This window comes from Periplaneta americana, chromosome 12 (assembly GCF_040183065.1).
Source record: "Periplaneta americana isolate PAMFEO1 chromosome 12, P.americana_PAMFEO1_priV1, whole genome shotgun sequence".
In the NCBI taxonomy this organism is placed as follows: domain Eukaryota; kingdom Metazoa; phylum Arthropoda; class Insecta; order Blattodea; family Blattidae; genus Periplaneta; species Periplaneta americana.
In genome coordinates this window covers 1,188,663-1,209,310 of record NC_091128.1, presented here as the reverse complement: position 1 = coordinate 1,209,310, position 20,648 = coordinate 1,188,663, and the positions used below count along the sequence as shown (strand labels likewise).

The 20,648-nt window shown below is 37.2% G+C and overlaps 1 protein-coding gene across 1 annotated transcript; it reads right to left on the bottom strand.

Moving 5' to 3' along the window:
• Nucleotides 1-122: 122 nt before the first annotated feature.
• On the bottom strand, nt 123-19,353 carry LOC138710002 (probable glutamate receptor). Its single transcript, XM_069840679.1, has 9 exons — nt 19,191-19,353; nt 18,456-18,884; nt 14,717-14,832; nt 11,193-11,360; nt 9,515-9,756; nt 6,606-6,814; nt 6,159-6,436; nt 2,187-2,384; nt 123-221 (listed from the first exon to the last, which is right to left on the bottom strand). The coding sequence occupies exons 2-9, from the start codon at nt 18,873-18,875 to the stop codon at nt 137-139; spliced, it is 1,716 nt and encodes a 571-aa protein (XP_069696780.1). The 5' UTR covers nt 18,876-18,884; nt 19,191-19,353; the 3' UTR covers nt 123-136.
• Nucleotides 19,354-20,648: the final 1,295 nt, after the last annotated feature.

Below are 20,648 nucleotides of genomic sequence, written 5' to 3'. Positions count from 1 at the left end.
TATGTGCATCAGTTATGTGCTGCAAATTATATGAACATGTATTTATATTATGTGTGTGACAGTTTACGGTGTACAGGCCAGGCTACGCTTCGTGTAGTCTTGCAGTGCGCGATGGCCTGCACTGGTGTTGTTTATCTTACGACTGCTTAGTTCTGGGAAACGCTGGAAGGCGCTCCACAGCTCGCCAGCATGTCGCTTCAAATTCCACTCGGCCAGAAAATCTGAATGCAGAATTAAAAAAGTAAATTAGATACTATTCTAAACACTTAAATCTAATAGACTATAAATTAGATTCTATTCTAAACACTTAAATCTAACAGACTATAAATTAGATTCTATTCTAAACACTTAAATCTAACAGACTATAAATTAGATACTATTCTAAACATTTAAATCTAACAGACTATAAATTAGATACTATTCTAAACACTTAAATCTAACAGACTATAAATTAGATACTATTCTAAACACTTAAATCTAACAAACTATAAATTAGATTCTATTCTAAACATTTAAATCTAACAGACTATAAATTAGATTCTATTCTAAACACTTAAATCTAACAGACTATAAATTAGATACTATTCTAAACACTTAAATCTAACAGACTATAAATTAGATTCTATTCTAAACACTTAAATCTAACAGACTATAAATTAGATACTATTCTAAACATTTAAATCTAACAGACTATAAATTAGATACTATTCTAAACACTTAAATCTAACAGACTATAAATTAGATACTATTCTAAACACTTAAATCTAACAAACTATAAATTAGATTCTATTCTAAACATTTAAATCTAACAGACTATAAATTAGATTCTATTCTAAACACTTAAATCTAACAGACTATAAATTAGATACTATTCTAAACACTTAAATCTAACAGACTATAAATTAGATACTATTCTAAACACTTAAATCTAACAGACTATAAATTAGATACTATTCTAAACACTTAAATCTAATAGACTATAAATGAGATACTATTCTAAACACTTAAATCTATCAGACTATAAATTAGATACTATTCTAAACATTTAAATCTAACAGACTATAAATTACATACTATTCTAAACACTTAAATCTATCAGACTATAAATTAGATACTATTCTAAACATTTAAATCTAACAGACTATAAATTACATACTATTCTAAACACTTAAATCTAACAGACTATAAATTAGATACTATTCTAAACACTTAAATCTATCAGACTATAAATTAGATACTATTCTAAACATTTAAATCTATCAGACTATAAATTACATACTATTCTAAACACTTAAATCTAACAGACTATAAATTAGATACTATTCTAAACACTTAAATCTATCAGACTATAAATTAGATACTATTCTAAACATTTAAATCTATCAGACTATAAATTACATACTATTCTAAACACTTAAATCTAACAGACTATAAATTAGATACTATTCTAAACACTTAAATCTATCAGACTATAAATTAGATACTATTCTAAACACTTAAATCTAACAGACTATAAATTACATACTATTCTAAACACTTAAATCTATCAGACTATAAATTACATACTATTCTAAACACTTAAATCTAACAGACTATAAATTACATACTATTCCAAACACTTAAATCTAATAGACTATAAATTAGATACTATTCTAAACACTTAAATCTATCAGACTATAAATTAGATACTATTCTAAACACTTAAATCTATCAGACTATAAATTAGATACTATTCTAAACATTTAAATCTAATAGACTATCTGTTAAAGATAACCCAGCCTACGCTGATCGGATCGTTCCTTGGCATAGTATGGCTGGCAGAGAATATAAGGCAGTGTTCCTCTGGAATCTTCAGTTTCCTCGTTCACTTTCACTCCCTTACACGTAATCCGTAAATTAAAAATCTCGTCGTACACGAATATCAAACTTTTAAATTTTACTGGCCACAGTAGCGTGCTCTAATGCGCGCTGGTTCGGACTTCACGTGCACGACAATTCGGCTAGTGTGAGGGACCGATGATCTGCAATCAACAGCGCAATTCAACGGCTGGAATGATCACACTTTAGACTGAGTGGTCATCTTCTCCATTGTGGCTCGAAACTTGCTGCAGGCCTTTAGTCTATCGGGACTGCTGTACCACGGATTAATAATAATAGCCTCTTAGTACAATATGAGTGGCACTCACTTGTTGTGGACCAGCCTCTCCAGCAGGAACGCGAGCAGAGAGCAGAGCGCGCCGTAGCCGAGCACGAGCAGCGCGGGGTAGCAGTCGGCGATGCCCACGCTCACGAAGCTGGAGCCGGCGCTGCTGCAGTCCGGCTTCTTCTGGTAGAAGCGCTCGCTCTCGCGGATCTGCAGGCCGCTCTCGTGCAGCATGCGGTACCTGCGGCCACACATTTCCACAAAACTGTATAGCACAATTGCCTCAACATTCAAAGTTTATTTAGTGCAATGAGGTTGGCTCCAGCATAACGGAGAATTTGATAACCTAACTGAAGCTGATACATCAGATATTATTTTTTATTTCAGTAGGTTGTTTTACGACGCTTTATCAACATCTTAGATTGTATAAAACTCCCTGACTAAAGATCAACTTTGACCGAGTTCAGACACTTCTTCTATTGTATAAAACTTTTCTGCGATCAAATTACCTTGGTTCAAATGCAATCTAAGTTCACGTGAAAAGGATTTGGCAACATCGCATAAACAGGTGAAATACGTGATGCGCGAACCATATTATACAGGTTTGTTCAGTGTTGGCAATCTAGCGACTTGAACTCTTTTTCAACAACAATTTCTTTTAACTTTTATATTGCTTAAATAGGGATTTAGTGACCTTTTTAGCACTCCATAGTGACAAAATTTAATCTTTCTTTGTTGATAGTGAGAAATCTAGCGACTTTACAACTACTTTTTGGCGATTTTCCGTATTACACTCTGTTGGAGACACTGTTTTTTTTTTTTGTGCAATGTAAATAATGGCAGACAATAAAATGAAGGTTGACTATTCTCCAAGTTGTTATCATATTATGGTGTTTGATACTGCTAAACATAATAAAGCTTTATAAAACGACAATTTTCGTTTAGTAATACAGTTAATTGAACATTTATGAATGTACCTACCATATCCATTATTAATTAATGGTTGTTATAAACATAATATAGGCCTAATTATAGGTTATGTTATTTGATACTGCTGAACACGATAGAGCCTTATAAAATATAAGAATGTTTGTGTATTAAGGCAAGAAATTGAAATATATATATATATATATATATATATATATATATATATATAAATGTACCTAACATATCTATTAATATTAATAATAATGGATATTTTATTTGCACAATCTGTCACTCGTATATTTCAAACAGAAAAGAAATAACTGAACTTGGATCATCTAACTTAATCGGAGAAATTTCTTCAGTCAAAGTTGACTTTAGTTTTAGACAAATTAATCTCAGATTAGACTTTATACAACACAAAATTCAAAGTTCAGCTGAAACAAGGATCAATTTAACCTCTGATCTAAGATTAAATGGTTTATACAATCGGCCCTTAGCGTCTGAATGAGATGAAGGTGACAATGACGGTGGAATGAGTTCGGGGTCCAGCGTCGAAACTTACCCAGAATTTGGTCATATTGGGTTGATGGAAAACCCCGGAAAAAACCTCAACCAGGTAACTTGCCCCGACCGGGAATCGAACTCGGGCCACCTGGTTTCGAAGCCAGCTGCACTAACCGTTACTCCACAGGTGTGGACAATACATCAGATAAAATTACAATTTTTAAAATATACAATATAATTTGATTGCAAGGAGCATACAGCTCACATGATCTTGCAGATATGCTTTGCTGTATCGTGTCCACACTAGAACAGGCATGCCAGAAATCAGACACTGAAAGTGCAGTGTATGTGCGCGAAACGCCGGTCTGTGCAGACTGCGTCATTCACGTGTTGCTCTTACCAGTTCGTAGCCGGAGGAATGTACAAGAATCTATTCTGCGCTTCTAGTGTTCAATTAAATTGACATCTGGACATTATAAACACACTTAGCAGAAGGAAAAAAAAAAACACAATTATTGTCAGTGTCTATATTTGACAATTGTAGCACAAGAAACAATAGACTTACTCAGTTACAATTCACAATGCAGTCGTTTGTAAAGAATCATTTATTTACATGATTTGTATGCAGTATTTGAAGAAAATATCAATATTGCAGTAATTTCGAAACAATAAAAAACTAACACAGCATTTCATTTTACGTAGCAGGTACTGATTATTTCAAAGTAATACTCTTTCATTGTTCCTCAAGCATTATTAGGACCATTGGTGCACAAATGTTAAAGAAAATATTTTACATGCAATAGGACACTGTCAGCTTTTACACTGGAATCATTTCCTTGCTGTATGTTAATATAAATTCACATTATTATTAATAAATTGGATAAATTACGGTTGAATTTAAATTTATATATAGGCCTAGTTTATTTGAAAAACGTTGAGAGCAAGTATCAGCAAGTTGGGAGCGTTACTGAAATGAGTTAAAAGAAGCTGTGAAGCGTGGACATTTTCTTTATGTCAGGTTTAACGATTTATTAACGTAAGTATATTAACATAATATTAACATGTTAATTTCCGATTTACCACGAAAATCGTCTGTAGCTGCATTTAGATTGGCAACAGGCCATGATTGTTTGCATAGAATTGGAATATATCAGTCCCCTAACTGCCCATTGTGCAACTCAAACCAAGAAATGGATTCGGAACACCTCAAAATCTGTGCTTCAGTGGCTGGTCATGATAATATCTTTGAAAAATATTGGAGTGCAAGAGGTCAAATGACTTTATTGTCAAACGCCTGGCATTAGAAAACAACAACATATTAACATAATATAGTAACGTGAGATGGAAAATTCGCCATTATATATTTTTCCAGAAATTTTTTTCGCCTTATAAATAGTTGCTTTCTTCCTTCCCTTATAGTCCACACCTGTGGAGTAACGGTTAGCGCGAAACCAGGTGGCCCGGGTTCGAATCCCGGTCGGGGCAAGTTACCTGGTTGAGGTTTTTTCCGGGGTTTTCCCTCAACCCAATCAGAGCAAATGCTGGTAACTTTCGGAGCTGGACCCCGGACTCATTTCACCGGCATTATCACCTTCATTTCATTCAGACGCTAAATAACCTAGATGTTGATACAGCGTCGTAAAATAACCCAATAAAAAAAAAAAAAAAAGTCCTTCCCTTATAACCTCAAGACCCTCACATGTATTCTTCACTCAATATTCTCATCACTTATCAGCTTATCAAATAAAAGTTGTAAACATTTATTTAATAAATAGGAATAATTTTACAATAATTAAAAAATTCCAGGTCACTGCGCACTACTGGCGGGATGTAATACAATTTTTCTCTATCCAACTTTGAATTTCCAAAAAAAAACTCCCATTTCCGATCTACCCCACTGCTCCACAACATGGCGTATGAGAGAGAACTGCAGATACCGTTGTTCTGGTTTTGCATAGACTGTAGGCTACAGCAACACTAGATCCCTTGACTCCTTGACGGCGATTTTGCAACGTTGTAGTGTGTGTTGAAGTGGAAGCTGAATGTGGAAACTTCAATAAAAGAAATTCAGGATGAACGGAGTTGTGGGATGCGCCCTCAGACAAAGCAAGTCTTCTTTAGCATTCCTGTAGTTAACGTCATTCTTGTCTTGAACGAGCTGTAAGATCCTTAAAACCGACTTGACATCGAATAAAAATATTGCCGTAGTTTCCCTCGTGTAAATTTGTAATGAATGGTGGAAATTTCCGAGTTCGTTCTTCGGAATATCAATTTCATGAATGATTTTCGCTCTCTTCAGCTTAGTCGATGCAAATAATAGCAATGGTCCTGCATCCATGCTCTTTCTACTCATCTTTACAAAGGTAGCCTATCGTCAATATATTACAGTGTCTGGTGTGCGCATTTTCATATCCTATCGCTAGTACAACGCTGTACATTGTGGTACAGCAGTGGCCTGTATACGTGGAGTGATGACTTAATTAGCTTTCAAAGATAAATAATGTGATTCTAACTTTCACATCCAAGCTTCTACACAAACAGGTTATATTGAAGATTTCGAGACTGAATTAATTTTTATACTCACGCAATGGCGAATATCTCTTTCAAAGGAGAATTTTTAGTGACTGCTATCCACGGAGACACGAAGTCCTGACTGTACGTGACGGTGTGGAGGCCACATTTCTCTTCCTCCAGGAAAGTGTTGGAGACGATGTAATATCCAGGCCCCAGCTCGTGGTGAAATGCAAAGAGTCCCTTCCTCACTTTGGCCAGCCCTTCTTCCAGACTGAAGAAGTTGCTGGGTCCGCCGGGCGGATTTATCTTCTTTGTGTAAATAGATCGTCTGAGGGGATCTGAGGCAATCTGAAAGCGTTCAGCACATTGTTGAGTGATAGTGTATCGAACCCATGAGGCGTAGAAATACTTCGTAAGAAGGTCAAAGTTGACAGTCCTTAGAATAAGCAGTTGCAGAAATCTAAAATGAAATAAATAACGCTCGAGGTAATTCCAAGGTGACACTGAGCCACAGTACCGAGAAAAAATGATGCGAGTAGACGATGTCCAGGACGCCCATTTCCATGCCGCTCTCGTAGAGGTCCCTCAGCGTCTGGATGGAGTCCGTGGTGGACTGCAGCAGCGCCACGATGCAGGCCGAGTACGACGTGTACAGGAAGATCACGGAGATGTAGAGCAGGAAGGTGATCGTCCGGCCTGACACGCCCCGGGCCTCCACCTCGGCTCCTGCACGTTCAGGATCAAGTTCATTCTTTGATTTTTCAAACGTCAGAGAGCTGTGTGCAAAGGTTATCCTGGCACTATGCGAGAAAGTCATGCGTAATCTTGCGAACAGATCAAAGGGTTGATTGAGTATTAAGAGATCCATATCAAGTTGTAAATGTTGCACACACTTACTATAACCTGATTTTTGTGTAACTACAGCGACACTGTTTTGTTTAGCCGCGCGGTTTTCATTTTCCCGTCGCCCGCCGCTAGACACCGGGTCTGCCAGCGCTGAAACATTTAGTATAGGAATATTTGTACTTGCCCAGCTCAAAGTAATGTTGAAAATGTCCCCCACCAACTGCTACACACTGTTGACACGTTCTTATGAAATTGTTAATTACTTTAAGAAGTTCTGCTTCACTGATTGATTCGATTTCAGCTCTTTATAGTCTTTAAGCTCATTTATTGTATACGGGTTTTTCGCATAAACCTTATTTTTAAGTGTCCCCCATAGATAGAAATCGCATGGTGTTAAATCTGCAAATTCGACGCAATTCTCTCATGGATTCTTTGGCAGTATGAGCAGTGGCGGAGACTTGTTGGAAATCTACTGAGGAACGTTCTCAATTCATCTAAAAATGGGTCAAGGATCTCAGTCACATAACGCTCGCTGATAATTGTGCCCTGAGTGAAAATAGGCCCAATAATTCTGTGTCCGTTCATTGCACACCACACGCCTATTTTTCACCGTACAAAGCTGTTTCGAGTACAAGATTGGGTTTCACCTGACTGTAATGCCGATGGATTTGTGAGGATACGTGAACATTTAAATGAAAATAGGCCTCATCAGAAAAATAAATTAATGTCGGATAAAAACCTGCATACAATAAATGAGCTCAAAGACTATATAAGAGCTGAAATCGAGTCAATCAGTGAAGCAGAACTTTTTCAAGTAATTAACAATTTCATAAGGAGATGTCAACGGTGTATAGCAGTTGGTGGCAGACATTTTCAATGTCTACTTTGAGCTGGGCAAGTACAAATTCCTATATTAAATGTTTCAGTGTCGCAGATAAGCTCCTAGCGGCGGGCGACGGGAAAATGAAAACCCGGTGGCGTAACAAAACAGTGTCACTATATAACACAATAACGCAAAAATCGTATTGATATAATAATTTGGCCATTTCTGTAATAAAATGAAAGAAAAGCGACATTGTCGGAACCTTCACCCTAATTAGAAATGAAATGCAATTGGTGAACGCACTCCATCCTCATTACGTTCTAAAATATTATGTTTATTTTTTTATACACTGTCTCATTATTTGTTTAAGACTTCTTAGAAACACTCTCCATTCATGTTTACTACAGATCAATCGAATGTTATGCCTGACAGTGCCTGGGTCAGCAACAGGCTGAACAACCTCCTCGAACGTCAACGATTACACAGGACTGCAGCAGCCCTCATATACATTTAAGGGAGGAGATAGCTGACATTTGTATCTTATATACTTTTTAGCTAGAGGCTTGACTTTTTGCACACACACACTCCTACTGATATCAGTAATGTTGTGTTATATTTTCATGTTATATATTCAGTAGTTTCAAAGTTAATTATATTTAAAAAATATATAATTTTTGTCACCAAAATTTTAAGTATCATGTCTGAATTTTTTACAATAGCTACTACTGATACTTCAGAAAGTGCCTATGTTCTCCCATTTTTTTCAAATTTACCTTGTAAAAACGGGGTGGGGAGAAAATTAAACCTCTTCATATTCAAATTTATAAAATTTAAGAAGTGCGTGCACATATATAATTTTTATTGAAAAATTACTTTAGTTTCTTTTAATATAACTTTGTTAAGTACACTTTATTTATTTTATTTTATTTTAAATCCACCACCAACAGAAGCAGGCTTCCAATTATAGGTGGCTTACATAGATATATTCACAAAATACATAATAAGAGAGAAAAAACAACAAAACAAACAACACAAACGAAAGAAAGAAAATACATAACGGTAATAGATGCTAGAATATAATATTACAGTTAATATAGTGCCAAATGTCAATATAATGATGCAAAATTATTTAAAAACTACAGTAAAAACATTATAATACACTTCTTCATAATTTAGATATCTAAGGAAATACAATTCTTTTTAATATTGTATGAAATTTTTCAACTGCTAAACTGAAATCCAATTAAGAATCACAGTTTAAAGACAGAGAGTTGTAAGTATTACACATAACAAACAATGGAGAGTTCTTGAAGAAAACAGTTCTAGGAATGGGAATAACAAAAGATTGCCTATGACGTCATTCTGTTCTTTTTACATTGAACTGAAGGAATTTAAGAAAATCACAGTTATTCAATATACCGTTAAGAGTCTTATAGAGTAAAATTTGGCTATTTATTAATCGTCGAGATTTTAAAGAACATGCAATGCAAATGTCATCTTCCTAGATTAAATGTGAGGAATTCTTAACAATGTAATGTACAAAAGTGGGCAAAAAATATGCGAAAATGAGTTTAAAAGTTTGCTTTCAGTTTTAAACTTAATGAGCAGTCTTTTTAAATATGGCGTACTTTATGACACAACCGTCGCGTCGTATGGTTATAAAACTTTGTCAAAGTGTAAAGTACAAACCATTCTTCGTTTTGGGTACTTGCATAAGAGCTTGAATCAAGTGCTTCCAGATCGTAACAAAGCCTTACCCTGCTGGCAGACGACTCCGAAGGACAGGAGCACGACGTCGCTCCACGAAGCCTTGACGGGCTCCGCCGCGCTCTGCAGGGTGTGCTCGCCCCTGCGGAACTCCAGCTTCAGGTTGCAGTAGAGCAGCGCGCCCATCAGGGCCAGCAGGGCGACGCTGCTCAGCCACACGGCCCGGCTGAACGGCAGCGTGAAGATGTTCTGCACGAACGACAGCGGCGGCGGCCGGAACAGGAAGGCGCTCCTGCAGGTGACGTTACGTTAGGTTACGGCCTGAATCATCTACAGAGTTCCCATTCCAATAATATTCTAATACATTCGCTTTGGTTTTAGATTTTAGATGCCCAAACAATTTAAATAAGTTCAGTTCCGTTCGGATGGAGGCAATGAAGGTATTCTACCCTTGTGAGGTGCCTTACTCGCTCACCCCTTGAAGTATAACAATTTCGATAGTTTGATATCCTCTACAAACAAGATGGATATTTTTAACATGGTTCAAGTGCTTCCGAAATACAAAACGTCACTGGTAAGTAAACACCGCCATTGTGACAAATATTGCAGGTGTTTAGCTGCATGGAGACAGAATCTTCCACGCCTCACAACCTGTGCCTACCAGAAGGCCACCAGGCTAAATGCTGCAAATTTTTCATGCGTATTTTTTTATGTGGTGTTGTCATCATGAAATCTATCACTATCACTAAATATTTTGTGCGAGATCGTGCGTATTTGCTTGGTTTCCGCACAAAACCAATTCGCGGAAAGTCTAAAATTCCACATTCAGTATTCCCAACCTAACACACATAACAATTTCCCTCTTCTTACCGCTTAAGTGACATATTGATTTTACTGCTTTAGGCTTTTAACATATTATTTTAGAGACGTTCAATATAGTAATAATTATAAATTGGAAACTTACCACTGCAATTTCACCTAAATTGCACTGTTAATTATTGTTTTTAAATATTTGCAAAAATTAATTAAACTCTACAACTCCACTAAAGTTACTGCATTCGTGATACAAGTAACATTAAGGAAGCCGTGAAGAAATCAACAAGATTCCATAGACTGGGGGAAAAAAAAGACAGACGTATATCACACAGAAAACATTTTAAAGCAACAATGTTGAAGATAGATTTTTTGTTTTGCAAATTTGCCGTCAATGAACAGAAACCAAGATGGAGATTTCATTGCAACTAATTAGAAATTCCTCTTTCAGGTATGTAATAAACGATCTTCGCACAAAATAATGTACGATACACGAGCGGTATGTTTTCTTTCAATTCTCGGAAATTAAAAAAGTTCAACTACGTTTCGCTTTTTCAAACTTTTTCTCGAACATGAAAACTTCAACATACCGCTCTTGTAACGCATATTACTATTGTTAGTTCATTGAGTTCTGGAACTGAAATTATGGGTGTAGCTGTTGAAGAAAAGCTAGAAAAAGTGATTAGTAATCGATCACGACTCCAGTACTAGCAATCTGGAGCGTCATTTAACATTGTCACAAATAGCTTTATTAAAGTTTTCGCCAATAACGTCCTTTGAAATGGATAGTTAATTTTTTGCATATGGAAACATTTTAACACAAACGCACAAATATGACAGAAGAAAGTTTGAAGATATTACTAGTAGGGCACGTTGCAATATAGAATAAACTGAAGTACGGTACGTCACAAGTACTTGGTCTTGACGGGCGCGGAGATGAAGTGCACGATGGGCAGGCGGCTGGGCAGCATGAACATGGCCGTGCAGCCGATGTCCACCTCCCCGCGCTGCAGGTAGCCGGCCAGGCCGCTCCAGGAGCCGTTCTGCAGGTACCCCCACGAGTCCGTCGCCTTCATCTCCACGCTGCAACACGTGTCGTGTACAGTAAAACCTGTTCAAGACGGAAGTGACATGGTCCCGATTTTTTTCCGTTATGGACAGGTTTCCGTATTATTCAGGTGTGAACTGTGAAGTTAAAATGCAATATTTTATCATTTGTATAACTGAAAAACAAAATGGCATGCCGCAAACTGCAAGAAGTACAAAACATTTCGTTTAACACTACTGACATTAAATCAGCTTTCTGTCGCTTATTCCAGTGGCGAATCATAGTGAAGAAAAATCTCATTTTCTGTTTAATGTTATCATAACTCACTCATTAAATACTATTAAATCATACTAAATTGAATATCTAACGCTATACTGTAATAGTGTACTGTATATCACTGCACATTATATAATTTATTGGTCTAGGAGCCATCCATTAGAAGCCTCGAATTCTGACATCTATTTTTTTTTGGCAGTTCAAGGGTTTGTTTTGCAGAATAGGTCCAGAAATTGGCACAGTCTTTGAAAAGGCATGAAAAACTCACTCTCACAACAGTTCATTTATTTCCACATAATCAGCGGTTTTCTGTTTCCTTTTTATGGCACCATTAATGTCCGCAAGTCACTCACTCATGAGATGGTCTTTATTTTTCAAAGGATTACACCTGAATTTTCCACAACTGAAATTCCACCCTCGCACTCTCTCAGTTTTGCAAAGAAAACTTGTTTTTATCTTAGTGACCTACATATTTCGTACATTTCTTGAAATTACACACTGCTTCAAAATATAGTTTACATTATAATAGTGTATCCAAAATATTATTTCCGTTTTGAACAGTATCAGATAGATAGTTTCCGCGTTGGACAGTTTCCGTTTTATTCAGGACAAATTATACATAATACATATAAATTTCGCCAGGACCAATAAATTGTTCCGAAATAGACAGGATTCCGGATTATTCAGGTTCCGATTTGAACAGGTTTCACTGTACTTGGAAATTGTGTTCGAGTCCCAGGCCAACATGTCAAAGTCTTTTGGGTGTAGGGTGCATCTTACAATCTGCATCAAGTGCTGGTCAACACAAACGTTACTTCGTGCATAATTGCCGCTTTGGATTGTCATTCATAATTAATACTTCAGATCATCATTATCATCAACAACATTTCACGGGTTAAGTCATTAAGGCTCGTTTCGGTCTCAATCTCTTCTACCCCTTGGGTTATAATCCAAAGTAATTTTTGGTATTCGACCTGCGTCCATTCTGTGAACATGCTCCTCCAATTGTTCCTATCTTGCTCTATTCTCTCCATTAGTTTATAAATATTTAATTCATTCCTGGTATCATCATTTTCCTTTGATCCAAAAGCGTGCAAGCGGCTACACTTCTTAAAAACCTCATTTCGGCTGCCTCTATGGTTTTCTCCTCCTTTTTTGTTAGGGTCCAAAACCCACAGCCATGCAGCAATACAGGGACAGCCATTATCTTGTAGAACTGTAATTTAGTTTAGTGATCCCTTAATTGTGTCACATATAAAGTTAAATTTATTAGGCTTATTAAAGAGGTCTTCCTTCTTAAAATAGGAAATATCACAGCCTAAATACTTAAAGCTATTCACTTGTTCAATAGGATTCCCTCCAAAATAAATTTTGCTCGCAAGGTTGGCCCTTTAAAAGTTAAAAGTTTGGTTTTCTTCACTGATATATTAAGATTATGATTTTTAAAAATATTACTTATTTGAAATGTAGCCTTCTGCAAATCAACTTCCGAGCTAGATGTAAGAGCCTGGTCATCTGCAAAAAGTAGTATATCTAAATATTTATCTTTTATTTTAAAATATGACTCTAGGTTTGTCTGCCAATTATAAACAGCATCGTCAGTATAGACCAGACGCCCCCAAAATCGTACTCGCGAGTAAGCCCCTGAACGGGACCGAAGCCAGTACGTAATGAACGCGTTCCGCCTCACCCATCCCCACCTGTACTGTACTCAATGTTTATGCGCAAACGAAGAGCAGTGGCGGACTGCCATTATCATTGTGTTGGTCGGAGTGTTCCACCGTTTCACAATGTCTTCTAATCATGAACGTAGTACATTCAAGAATGAATGGGAAGAGAAACTTTTTTGTGTTAGTGGGGAGAATGTAAGATGCTTAATTTGTTCGAAAATTCTTAAGGGTGTGTTAAAATTCAACATGCGACGACACTACTCGACTCTGCACAAAGAATATCATATAATTACAGGCATGTTGCACAAGTGAAAATAATTTATTTTGGGGCTATCTGTATGACTGTTGGTTATACATAATAATCAGTATATTACAATACGTTTACACTCAATTCCGCATGACAAACATATACTTTTTCGCTTAATTTTAGGTGAAATGCGTAGGCCTACAAATATTTTGATAAATAAAAAACAATAAAATACAAACAAAAATCACACACGTGTCCTCAGTCTTAAACAAAAAAGCTTCTTGCTATCTATGTTCTAGCTTGGAATATTAGAATCAATGAAGTCCTTTACAGAAGTATCAATTTTAAAATCGTGCATACAGGACGTTACTAAAATACTGTGTCCAGAACAAAGTCAAAGTTTAAGAAAATTTAATTGTTTCCAATTACAGTTCAGAGAAGGAATTTCAAGATTTTAAATGTAATTGAATCTGAAGTCGAAACCACAATTAACCAGTTTGTAGCTTACTCACTTGGATTGGACGAAAGCACAGATAGAAACGACAAAGCTCACCTTGTCATTTTCATCCGAGGAGTTAATGAACATTTTCCTATGTCTGAATGTCTTCTAGATGTAATTACAAAATACAACTGGAGAAGATCTTTTCCAGGCACTGGAAGGCACCATAGAACAGAAGAGGTTGAATTTGCAATGGCCTGTGTCAATAGCAACAGACGGGGCTCCAGCTTCATAGTATGTCAAAATAATATACAAACGTATGATATTTCTTATTCTTTTCATGTTATTATTTGTAAACATAAGCAGACCGTTGCCACAATCCCCCACTGATAGCTTCCATCTGTTGAGGTACGAGTCCCTTCCCCTGCTCTAGCCTTACAGCACACTGTGTTCGGCGGGCAGCATCGAGAGCACGAATGACGATACGCTTTTTGGAGACCTCTGAAATAGACATTCAAAAGAGAAGGCGAAAGCGGGCATCTCTGTCTCACATGTTTTCATATAACCACCATACCTATGCATTTCCTTGTGTTCATGTAATTACGCATCTATTGTACACCACCTGAAGATGACCTACTGGAAGGTTGAAAATAGTTGTGGAATTGTTATGTTCTTATGAGTTGATAGGTGTTTAACCTTCACCTCACCTTAATGACGATAAGTTGTTGACTGATGTAGCTACAGAATAAATTGAATCACCTGGCATTGAGTATCCGCAGTACGTGCGCCAGGTGGACGTGGTTCGCCTTCGTCAAGCTGTCTATGTGCCTGTCCACGTCGTCCCCCAGGTGATTCAAGGTGTCGTTATTGGTCACCTGTCAGAGTAGAAATAATCATGATAAACCATTTCTACGAGGAGTAGAGAAGTGCTCTGTTCCGGCTTCACTCAGGCTGCATTACATGTAAATCTGGTGACTATCTTCTCCATCTGTATAACCTGGCTGATCACAGCTCAATTCTTACATACAGTACTATTACGAAATTCATAGAGGAACCTTTGGCATAAATTATAAATTGCATTTTTTTGGAAGTTTTGTTATCATTACTGTTTTTCCAAGTCTCACGTAATAATAATAATAATAATAATAATAATAATAATAATAATAATAATAACAATAGGCTTAACAGTAAGTAAGTCTATATCACTTATAATATTAGCTATTAAATATTGGTCCACAACACTAGTATATCAGTGACACAACAGTGAAAAGATCCGTAGCCTACGCCAGGCAATAACGACGACTACAGAACTATTATACAGGGACATCATTTTATTTTTACTAACATTTTCAATATTAACTTGCCTATACCTCTGGATCAACGTTTGCTACCCCCTTCCAAGACTGGAGTTCGATGATACTGGCGTAATATACAAACAAATCACTTTACTAGGTATAGGAGGGAAGAAAAGTAGTTTATCCAGTTACGTAAACTAGGAAATATTTCGCTTTTGAGTTTGACCTGTTAGAGAACCGGAAACACCGCTTGCTCCCCCCTCCAAGACTGGAGTTCGATGATACTGGCGTAAAACACAAATCACTCTACTAGGTATAGGAAGGAAGAAAAGTAGTTCATCCATTTACGTAAACTACGAAATATCGCGATTTTGAGTTTGATAATTTTCATTAGGTTTTTATTTAATCAAAGTACAGTACTGTATTAAGAATAAGTGTTTTTACTCACGAAGTGAGTTATCCATGCGAACGTATTCATTATGCAGTGTATATTATACTGTCTACAGCACATTTTCGTACAATATAGAGAAAGAAGTTGAATTGAAAAATAATCATAATATGAATATTTAAACACAATTTTGAAAATGGTGGCCGTTCATTTCGATACAGGCTTCAGTTCTTTTGTGCATGTTATCGCACTATAGACTATTGCATCTAATTCCAATTGCCAGTTTCGTCCTTCGTACTAGTAACTCATGTTGAAATAATTCTGTACCTACTCTAAGTACTGTACATTCAATCTTCACTTCTGCCCGACCCGAAAATATAAAATTACTCAGACATGCTATCTACTGTCCGTCCAAGTGGTTATGCCGCAGGATTGTAGAAAGGGAGGAATCACGTGACAGTTAATTACTTAACGAGGCCCTTTTATTTAAGTTAAATTAAACAGCTGTATAATATTACGTAAACGTCCAATTCCTAACAGAAATTAATGTTTTCAGAAAAGAGCTAAGACAGCCCAGCTTTTACAGAGGGGCGAGCAGAAGCAGATGGGGGAAATCGGGATGAGACGTAGGCAAACGGACAGTACCTGTGCGAAAATATAATTCAACACTGAAAGCTCTTTCGTCACTGGAAAACGCGAACATATTTCTGGAACGTAGTATACTCAGTAACTCAGTAGTGCTTACTATCTGCGGTCTTGGTTCTGTGTGGAGTTGGAACTTCCTTAGTAGAAGAGGTGGGAGTGAAGTACATTCAAAAACTCAGGTACAATAAAAATTGAAGTAAAAATAAAATGATGTCCCTGTATAATTAAAATACAGTACAGTATTAACAATGAGTGTTTTTACTCACGAACTGAGTTATCCATTCGAACGTATTCATTATGCAGTGTATATTATACTGTGTACAGCACATTAGCGTACAATATAGAGAATGAAGTTAAATTGAAAAATAATCATAATATGAATTTTAAACACATTTTTAAAAATGGTGGCCGTTCATTTCGATACAGGCTTCAGTTCTTTTGTGCATATTATCGCACTATAGACTATTGTACCTAATCTCAATTACCAGTTTCGTCGTTCGTACTAGTAACTCACGTTGAAATAATTCTGTACCTACTCTATAAGAGTACCTTACGTACTGTAAATTCAATCTTCACTTCTGCCCGATCCGAAAAGATAAAATTACTCAGACATACTATCTACTGTCCGTCCAAGTAGTTATGTCGTAGGGTCGTAGAAAGGGAGGAAATCAGGTGACAATTAATTACTTAACGAGGCCCTTTTACTTAAAGTTATTTTAAACAGTCGTATAATATTACGTAGACGTCAAATTCCTAACAGAAATTAATGTTCTCAGAAAAGAGCTAAGACAACCCAGCCACTAGCTGGCGAATAAAAGCTGGTGGGGGAAACCGGGATACGACGTAGGCAAATGGACGACAGTACCTGTGCGAAAATATTCCATATTGAAAGCTCTTTCGTCACTGGAAAACGCGAACATATTTTTGGAACGTACTGTTTACTATGACCGTAAGGCTACTATGACTGTGTATGCGTTCTTGGATCTGTGTGGACGACGGTTGAACTTCACTAGTAGAGGGGTGGGAGTGAAGTACATTAAAAAACTCAGGTACAATAAAAATTGAAGTAAAAATAAAATGATGTCCGTGTACAAGCTTCAACGTCAGCGACTCAAAGACTGAACGCATTGTGTGACACCGACTTCTTCTCGTTCTGCTTATGTTGTAATATTGTTAAAAATAACAAATCGTGTATTAGTTACAAAATAGAAAACATAAATAATATTTCTGTATGAGTAGATGATATGACAACAGTAACATCTTCGATATGTTTTGGACTACAGCATCTGTTACATCAGATTATGGCTGATTTTTCTTATTCCTACTCATTGCTTTGAACAGGGGCAAGCAGAAACTTTCCACTTCATGTTCGTAGTTTTGCATAATTAATTCTCACTGTCGGGTTCGTCTCTTAAAAAAATGGAACAAATAGCATTTGAGTAGATTGTGCCTGGCTCCTTCCCATTCTCCAGATAGAAAATTCGTCAACGCAAGATTCTGGCTAGTATAGCCTATTATGTGCTTGTAACTATTAGCTACTATTATTAATTGAGATGATGGGGGTTGCTTTGCAGACCTCAGATGATGGACTACTTACTAGATTCTGTAAGGTCCTGCTATTAACTAATCATATTACTGAACTTGCTAAGCTCACTGTGTTTAACTATGCGGTACTTTATCTAAGTGGCTAGTTCCGGCGGGATTTCACGTCATCTTCAAGTACAACTTTCTAGAATAATGTAAGCCTAACTTGTTATCCTTTGTATCAGCTATCTTTTCGGTTTTTATAGCACCGTATAATAGTTGTTATTGTTTCAGGGCTTTGAATAGAAGTTTTATTATGAATTCTGAGATGTTTTGTTTTCTTACTTTAAACACTGCTGTAGCGCTGTCGTGCACCAGGGCATTATTTGAGACAAGGTAGCGTTAAGTCACCGGCTCATTCGATTGTAATCTATGAGAACACGTTTAGTGTATAGGCACAGAGACAGCTCTTTGATCGGAAGAAAACAACATTTCACGGGCATGCTAGTCACCACACAAAATAGCGATGATCCCTGCCGTCAATGTGCGTGTTTGAGCAGACTGATGCGTCAAATTATAAAGTAAACCAGTTTATAACAAAAATGTGCTTAAGGCCTCCGCAAGTCCTAAACTCCATTACTCTTACCACCATGGCACTCTTCACGAGCTCCTGGTGCTGATTCATTCTGCGGGCAGCTGTAATCCTAGGCGCAAGAAGTTCAAGGCCGTATCCTTCCCGCCAATGCGCTATCTTCCTCTTGACCAGTCCTCCCCAAGATCTGCGTCTGTAGGCCTCTGTCAGTGAGAACTCAGTGTTGGAACTCCTGCTGCCAATGGTCAAGTCGCTGTCCAGGAATATATTCATCTGGCTCAGAACCACGTCCAGGAGTTGGCGGGACTGAGGCTCAGCCGTGTCAGTTTCGTCTTGAGCTGACGTATTTTTAAACAGAGAGTCGTGCACATAATGGCGTGTTGTTTCTTCTCTCTCAGAGACTTTACTCTTGACTGGTGGTTTTTGAGATCTTTCGAGAAGAAGCCATCTGTGTCTGTCACGAAACGCAAGCATTTCATTCGCCTGAAAATGAAAGCAGATTTACATTAAATACTGCAAATCGCTCAACTTGTAACTTATTGCAAGAGATGCAGCTGCAACTATTCCATCTTATTTTCAAACACTCATGCTGCCGTCGGTCCAAACAACTGTGAAAGACTCGTCGGGTGTCAACACGATTCACATCGTTATTTCCATTTATGTAAGAACTATCAAAATTGTTTATAATAACTGATTCTTTAAAAATAAATAGGCTATACTAGACACGAAATTTTCAAGTAAACTGCGAGATTAACAAGTTATTGATTTAAAGACAAGATGGCAGTCTACCTCTTCGAGCAAAGGGATCGAGCCAGGGCAGTCCAAATCCAATAGGAAGGCGACGTAGCGGTCTGTCTGTGCAGCGAGCAGGCGGTGCAGGTACCCACGGCGTGGAACATGCAGAGTTGTCTGTATCTGCCGCTCCGACAGGTGACGCACGAGCTGACGGGCTGAACCTGCAGTCAGCAACAATGCGGCTTTAAGAATTCCATTTTCTGCCGCCGTGGAGTGTGATGATTAGGGCTAGCAAGTTTGTACCAAAACATAGTTTTCAGGTTGACTGCAGCCACGCATATAGATCACGCCGCTCTATTCCACTAGCTGTCCGCTGTGTGTACTGTACTCTGTTCACATAAACAACTCAAAAGTATATCCGCAAGTGTGGATGACTATACATACATATATGTAGTATGGAATAGCATTCTTTGCATGGAAAATACAACAATAAAGAGAAACATTCTACTTCAAAATCTGACTCAACTAGACATAATTTTTGTATTCTTTAACGTCGGTATGTTTCAATAGCCTGCAGAAATAATTACTCTTCTGCATTCCAGAAATGTAGAAATGATTGAAGCCTAGTTGGTACGCCGGAGATACAGGCCCACCGCACAGCAGGTGACATACTTCAACAACCCACAAGCGGATGACACTTCATAATCGCCTAGCAAGCACCTGTGCCTAGCAAGTGCCTCATACACACGCTACCTTGATTCCAGCAAACAAGGGCGCTCACGATGGCAGATGGAGCCGCTTGCGCCTGATGCTTCAAGAAGTCGCTGATGAACGAGAACGTGATGTCCTCTGCAGCAGTCCGCGTTTCTCGCATCGTGAAGACAGCCGCAGCAGCTACTGCTAACGTCCACTTGAGAGCATCGAACATGTTCCGTTCCTAGAGGAAAGCAGTTTTTTCATATCTCAACACTACAGATAAACTTCGAGAATATCCTTCAGAGGGAAGCGTCAAGGGAGAAAAATGACGGCATCTACTCTAAATTTTCTGAGCGTTAAGTTAAGTTGATTACTTTATTACAAGACTAGTTGCGTTCAGTTAAACGTCAATATTATATTTACCGTTTCGCACTTTTTCTTCTCATAGGCAATATTCTTGTCTTCGTTAAGCCGCCTTTCTCTTAAGAAATACTGCACACTTTTTTTTTCTTCCGAGTAATAATGATCCAATGTTCACGGACGTTGATAATTTTATTAAGGAAATATTTAGATGGAACCTAATTATTTTAAATAATAATTATTGTTAAACAAAAGTTAAGCAATTAGTAACACTGTAATATTTAAAAATAATAATTAAACCAAATTATGAAACATTAACACTGACATTGATCCAAATACAACAAAATAATTTCCATGATTCTTTTGAACTCTGAACATTGATAAAGCATTAGCTTCTACAGTTTGGACAATAACTCATAACATAAACTTTGTAAACATGTTTTTTACAACTTCAAT